Genomic DNA, 7275 nt, shown 5'->3' with positions numbered 1-7275 from the left:
GTGCCACGCCGCGAGCGTTTCGTAGAATTAAAATAATTATTCGCTGGAAACGGGTGGAAAGGGTAGGGTTGTTTCAATGGGAAAGATCGCTCGTTCGACGTTCGCGATTCGCGGCGCGCCTCCTCTTCTTCTTATGGATCGTCGAGAAAACATGCTCGAGTGCTGTTCTTGTACCGAGAAACCAGGGGTAATACGAGATTCTGTCTCGGCACCGTAATTGTCAACGAGTAGACGTACGAGGTTGAATCCGATCGTGCGCGCATGATTCTTCGTCTGGCGTCGGGTGAATGCTGTTAATTAACATTCTTGCATTTAACATGCTGTTTCTTGCTTCTCTCGTATGCCTATAGAAAGACGTTAAAGGAACGTTAAGAAAGTGGCAAGAAAAGCTGGCTCGGGCCGCCGGAAGTCTACACGCGGCGCTGGCAGGAGGGGAGGCAACGAGAAAAAGAAAAGATGCGTGGAAAACAACTTGAAGATCTTTACAGAGAAACTTTAGCGAATGAAAAAATTATCCGTTGAAAATCAAAATTTCGACCCGAATTAATTGTATAGCCGCCAGGCAACGAGGAATAAAAGTCAGATTGAAGAGAGAAGCCGAACCGAGTCTCGAGGATTGAAGCCGATGAATATGATAATGCAGTCCCGGAATCAGATAGAAAGAGAGAGAGAGAGAGAGAAAGAAAAAAAAATCGAGCAACGCTTTTCAGCCAATTGATCCAAAAGATCCCCCGGACGCGGTCGAGGATTTTAAATGCCGCACCAACATATCCCTTCGTCTCGACCCGTTCCCTGAATAGGCTGTGCTTGCATCCTGAAAGGAATCCGCAAGATGAATCCGCGAACTCAAGACAGCCGACCCATTTAGCCGTGGAAAAAATATCCTCGAGTCCGTGCCGCTATCTTGAGTCCTACATTCACGATGGCGAGCAAACAGAGATATTATTTTTTTCTCCCTCGCGGTTTTTCCCGCCCCAAACCAGCCAACCTCTCGCCCGTTCCCACCCTCCGCACAGTATCTCCGCACGTCGAAATATTATTCGGACGATCGCCGCCCTCCTCGTTGGCTGGCTGGATGATTGGATAGCTGGCTCCACTCTCCTTCTTCTCCCAACTGCTCGTTCCTTCCGCTTTTTGTTCCCGATCTTGGTCTTTCTCGACGCCGCCGGTGAACGAGAGGCTTCCTTACGGCCTCGCAGGCTCGTAAGATCTCGTGGTCACACAGCCCGGAGGCGCTCCGCTCGAGAAAAAAGAGATATACCAGCGGCAAGAGAATGCGAGAAGAAGCGAGAGACCGAGAAACGAACTGGTTCGTTGACGAATTCATCAAAAACGTTTCGGTGTAATAGTGCCGTGATTACTGGCGGACAGAGAGAGGCTGGAAAATTAAAAAAGAAGAAAGGGGAGGAAAAATGAGAGAGAAAGAGAGGGTGATATAGAAGAGGGCGGAAGAAGACAGAGACAGAGAGAAAGTGGAGTAAAGAGTGAGGGGGAGAGGGAGAAAGTTCTCCTCTGTGGCCGGAAGGTGAGTCTCCCGGCGAAGGAAAAAGGTGGAGATGATTAAAATGAATTCTACGGAGACACGGCCGTTTCACGGCATTTTTTTCCATAGTATTCTTCGAAAGGCATCCCGTGACTGGCGTTCGATGATATTTCGGTCGTTCCTCTACAACGTGAATGGGGATCGATCGACCAGGGAAGCTGTTCCGAGGATTGAGGAAGCATGGATTTGTCGTGGCAGCCTGTGGCAGCGGATCCGCGGATTCATCTTGAAACTGACGAAGAATGGCACTTGATACGCGTCTCACAACGCCATTTTCTGATGAAACGCCGACAAGGAAACGTTGCCGCGGTCTATCGCGACGCGCTTCACGCCCGCTCATCGTTCATTCTCTCCCGCTCTCGCGAATTCTCTTCAGTCCACCCTTTTAATAGACTTTCGATTCGATGGTACGATACTTCAAAGTTACAGTACCGTCTTTCCCAAACTATACTCAACGATCAACTGTCTTTCTGACAAATGAAACATCTAACGACCGAAATAACATAATCGACTCAGACAAATGTACGTGTAGCATACACTGGCTCGTAAAAGTATCTGAACACTAACTATAGGAAACATTTGGTTTACAAACTTCTACGTATACATCGTTGACAATTATTATACGTAAACCATTTTGGTGACATCGACAACGTGATTGAATTTGAAAATCTTCCCTGCAAACAATAGGAAACGTGATATATCGCGTTGTTCTCGTATTTATTTAATTGCTCCGACATGTTTATCAAAATGACACACATCCACTGCATTCGCTGCAACCAGTCTAGCTCGAATAGGCTCCAAGTAAGAGAAAAAGCAAGACTAGAAGAATTTGAAAATTCCTCGAGGTAATCATAAATCCGTTTTTTTCGACGGCTCAGAAGCTCTCGACGCGGCGTTCACGTTTCCTGCGACGTCGATAGCAAAGATCACTCTGTCCCATTTCATTTTCCTTCTTTCCTTTCTTTTTCGTTCGGTGAACGCGTCGGGCAAAGCGGAGCGGAGCATATTTTCGAGCGCAGCGGGACGTATTACCGAGCCGCTCTCGTCCGATAATGTGTTTCTGATTGCCGACGCGTCTAGATTTCGCCCACGCTGGGACTTTGGCTCGATGTAAATCCACCTCCGCGAAATATTACGTCGTCGAATCTCAGCGCAGATACTCCTTTGCCCATTCTATTCCATTCCCATTCTACTTTTAACCGTAATCCTCCATACATTCGGAAAATTCAAAGTCGAAATTCTGATCATGCAATACATATCTTAATATTCGTGTCGAAAAGGAAATAGATCAATCGATACACGTCGCTATTTATAATTATAAACTGGACAATCCAGTTGATTTATATCAACAGTAATGTATATGACGTTACTAAAATATACGAATTAATGGCAAACGAATGATGAAAATTTCTTGCGCCTATGTTAAAGTCTATACATTTGGACGATATTATAATTAGAACTCCGATAGGTTTAACAAACTTGAACTCCTATTATACAAAATACACATTTTCTTGAGAGCTGATTCTCCTCAAAGCAAACAAGCTTCTCGCCCTTACCTTAACGACTGCGAGAAAATTACGTGGTTTGTCAATTCAACGGCGAGTTTTGTAGTTTAAAAAATCATGCAGATGGTCTTGGCAGATCTTCCTTACTTCCTCCTATGTATTCTAGCGGCGAAATAGAAAAAATACCACGATGAATCATTGTAAGTAATTTCTGCCGGCCGACCCGAAACCTCGCCGTTGTTTAATAATAATATTGTTCAACACGGTTCTTTGAGCGACGGCTTATTGACGAAAGGCAAGCCGTCGCTAGCGCGAATTCACCGCGGGGAATAGCGTCATTATTCGACGACGCGTCGAAGCGGCCGTTTTTAATGAGATGCTACAATATTTAAGGCGAGTCTCCAGCGATTTTACACCATCCGCGATGTCACCGTGAAACGCGTCCTCGCTACGATCTAGCAAACAAAATACATATTCTCTCTCTCTCTCTCTTCTTAATTTCCTGCCATTTCAAATTACCAAGCATAATTAAAAAAAAAAAAAAAAAAAAAAAAGGAAAAAAAAAAAAAAAAAAACGAGACAATGAAAAATAAGAAAAATTCCAAACGATCGCGAGATCAAGGTGATTCTTCGATGCACATCGACTCATCGGGGAAATCTTTGGCAATGGAAGGTTCGATGAAATAAGAAGTCGATCTCGAGAAAAACTCCAGACTGCACTGCAAATAAATATATCCCTGTCCCAAGGAATACGTCATCGCGGGCAAAAACGGATCAGTGGCATCGTTTCATTCGAGTCGTCGCTAGATCAATACCTATAGACGAGCCCCGTCTACAGGTCGGATCGATCGTCGGAGGTACGCTTGATACATATGTACGCGCGGAGGAGTATCGAGGCACGAGAAGGAGAATCGAGAGCGCGCTGGAGCAACGCTGGATGGCTGGGAACGTATTAAATTATCGGTTATTAATAACGCACAGCGTTTGCTCGCGCTCCAACTCGCCCACGCTTTCCTCTCGCGTCTTTCGCTTTAAGGACGCGGAACGATCTCGATGCCGGTTAATTGAACCGCCGTCTGTGATCCACGGTTCGTTCGTAAACCCGATCCGCGCTTTATGAAGTTTTTAAGGTATTAAACTACAACGCGAGAAGATGCTGGAGGAATGTTGCGTAACGATATTTGGAAGCCGAAGTGACATAATTAGTGCTATTACAAGGAACACAATGGGGCTGCTGTAATTAGTACAGTTACACGGAACGCTATTCAATCGGCCGTGTACATAGATTTTTGAACGCGAATGAAAATAGTATACTAGACGACTGATGAAAATATTATTGAAGAATGCTACTGGTAATTGCTTTTGAAGTTATCCGTATATTTGGATAATATATCTTTCTACGTTAGAAATCAGGAAAAAACTAGGTAGACGTTTTGACGTTCAGTATAGCGTTGAATGTCGTTCATTCGTTGAAAGGAAAAAAGATTCCTTGAAAGATGTTGGATAGCGTTTAAGTAGACATAAGTAGATGTTGCAATTACGCGATGAAAAACTAAATTATATGGTGTTTTGAATATTTCACACTACAGGTCTATTTTATTAAAGCTTTACATCGAAAATTGTCTTACGAAACGTAATGTACATTTTCTGGCGAAAGAAAAGTTTTGTCAAAGAAGGCCAAGATGTATTTTACATAATCGAACATCGAAAAAAAAAAAAAAAAAATAAAAAAAACGGAAGAAAACAAATTCCCAAGTGTACTCGTGACGACAATTTGTCTTGAGAGCAGCAAAACACTGGACGAAGAAGGTCGAAACACGGGCGAGTGAGTTTCGAAGGTTGAAAGACGGCGGGGAACAGAAGGCGGGAAGATTAAATCGACATTTTCGAGCTCGATCGAGTTTTGGACGGTTTGGGCGCGGGTGTACCGCGCGTAAATTAAATACTCGATGATTAATGGCGGCGGTTCTCCCTCACGGATAATGGTCACCTACGTACACGATTTACATCTTGCCGGTTTTTAAGGCTTGACTACCAAGGTCAAAGTACCGCGGACCATTCGGCCAACGAATCGATTAATAACCGCTCGCCGGCTGATAGCCAGCTCGTACGCGTTCCTTCTCTCTATATATAGAGCTAGAAACCGATGAGAATCACGGACGAGCAAGGTTGGCTGCTGCGAGGCGGAGGCTCGCTTTGATTTCGCCGCCGGAAGACCTACACCTTCGATCGCGTGCAGGTGTCTGATGGGTCAGCAACTCATCAAGCGGTGATTTTCCATGATTGCGCTGCGATATTTGCAACGGCTCATTCGATACGAATGATATTTGTGAGAATATTTCCGAGTCGAGAGGCAAAAGTTGGATCAACTATCATTAACTGACGTGATTTTGATTTCGAATGGATAAGTACAGCTTCGTTAATGCGTATGTAAGTATTAGAACATCTAATAGCCTGTAGTAAAAAACGCGACTATTAACGAAATTTAGCAAATCGGTCAATCAGATTTTTTGAAATTGTAGAATACTCGACAAAAGCCTGTTGAAACTACATGCAACAGTAATAGGAAAATTGTGCGTTGATCGCTACAATCCTCGATAGAAAAGTTATGGAAAAAATTCGCGTCGTATTGAACAGGAAACTGTGAAAAATCTATGCAACCAAAAAATAACGAACGTAATGCGAATGCGAAAATTGATCGTAGCAGTAAAGAGGCGTCGTTTTGGATACAGATGCGCATATACTACCGTTCAAAAATTTCAAGCTGTTTTTTCAATTCTACCTACATATATTGAATCTGCTAATCGTACTATTAATTCGAAACGAGTAAGAATTGTCTTCCATTGAATTAATTTTCAACGAGAATTCTCGAAGATGTTGGAATTTTAAGATGGATTTTCTTAGAGTTCCAGGTCTCAAACAGATAACAGTTCTTATCAAATTTAATAATTTCCTAATAATTCTCCATGTCTTAACAAGGTGAATACTTCGGTGTCTTCATACTTACAAACGAATGAATCAAATTCTTGTCAATCTTCCTATTATCAATTAGAAAGGAAATTCTGTAAATCATCACTCACCAGAAGCGGCATTTTCGCTATCACGACCAAGGGTATGGTAATCTGTAAACGAAAAGAAAATTGCAAAGTTAATGGCAGCGTTCTTGAAACTAAGAAGAGATCGCTGATGAGTAACAGGGAGGGAAATTCGCAAGGTTACGATGTCCTTCGAAGCATGATCTGTTAAATATCGTGTCAGGGTCCCATGAAACATTCATCAACGGGTGGCCAGCCGAGATCCACTTTCCTCGGTGCGTTCTATTCGCGCAGGCAAACCACTCGAGTTTCCCCCATCCCCCGTACGCGCGGGCCCTTCTTACGTAATCCGTCTGTTAAAATATCAATCTCAACATTTCACTCTTTGCACAGCATCCCGTGCAGGGGTGGCCCCGATCCTCACCCTCTTCTCTGTCTGGACGAGGTCATCAAAGATGCAGCAGCAATCAGCGGAGCTAGTCGAGCGGACGAGCAAGCAGAGAACCAACCGACTACCGGCCTGGACCCCGGGGATGCACGCGGGATTTTCTTTGAGCCTCTAAATCGATCCCCCTCACCCACGGAAAAATTGTACATTCGGTCGATGTGTAGCTCTTCCGATTTCCTACATCAATCGCTACGATTCCTTGAAAAAAAGAGAGAGAGAGAGAAAAAAACACAGTCGACCCAATCGCAAATCGACGCTGTTTCACTTGTAAGAAGAATATACTGTATGTTTTTCTTGCGAACACTCAAACTGGCGAATAGTTGTCGAAATCTACTGGAACGCTTTATATGTCTCTTACAGCAGTTCATGTCAATTTTAGCAGGTTTAAACGTCTCCGCTAAAGCTTTTACAAGCAATTTTTTTATTTCCTACGCTATTACTTCTTTGACTATTTGAAACACAACGAATTTTTCGCAAGACTGTTGTTTCGCTTTGAAAATATAAACGGACAAATAAAATAGCGAGTCTTAAAAACGTAAATAAGAAGATAGCATAAGTCTCGTGATAAAAATGTCAAACATCTATCTGATCTATTTCAGGGAATAATTAACTGATACTTTGCAGACCCTACAAAGAAGGACATCAAAGTGTTTGATGCTTCAGAAGCAACGATCTATGCACCGTGGTCGTCGTTGAAATCTCTGCTCTGCTACCCCTCGCCCTTCTTCTCTGCCATCATCATCT

General features: G+C 43.4%; 1 protein-coding gene across 3 annotated transcripts in view; it reads right to left on the bottom strand.

Moving 5' to 3' along the window:
• The window catches only part of LOC112213930, a 216026-nt gene that overhangs the window by 9304 nt on the left and 199447 nt on the right, over positions 1-7275 (bottom strand). For all 3 annotated transcript variants that reach the window (XM_033324394.1, XM_033324393.1, XM_024371975.2), the window contains one exon: positions 6129-6170. In XM_033324394.1, the coding sequence (XP_033180285.1) occupies positions 6129-6170 (42 nt within the window). The remainder of the gene's footprint in view (positions 1-6128; positions 6171-7275) is intronic.

This window comes from Bombus impatiens, unplaced genomic scaffold (assembly GCF_000188095.3).
Source record: "Bombus impatiens unplaced genomic scaffold, BIMP_2.2 scf_2222, whole genome shotgun sequence".
NCBI classification, from domain to species: domain Eukaryota; kingdom Metazoa; phylum Arthropoda; class Insecta; order Hymenoptera; family Apidae; genus Bombus; species Bombus impatiens.
Note: the sequence above shows the minus strand (reverse complement) of the source record. Positions and strands in the feature narration are given on the sequence as shown.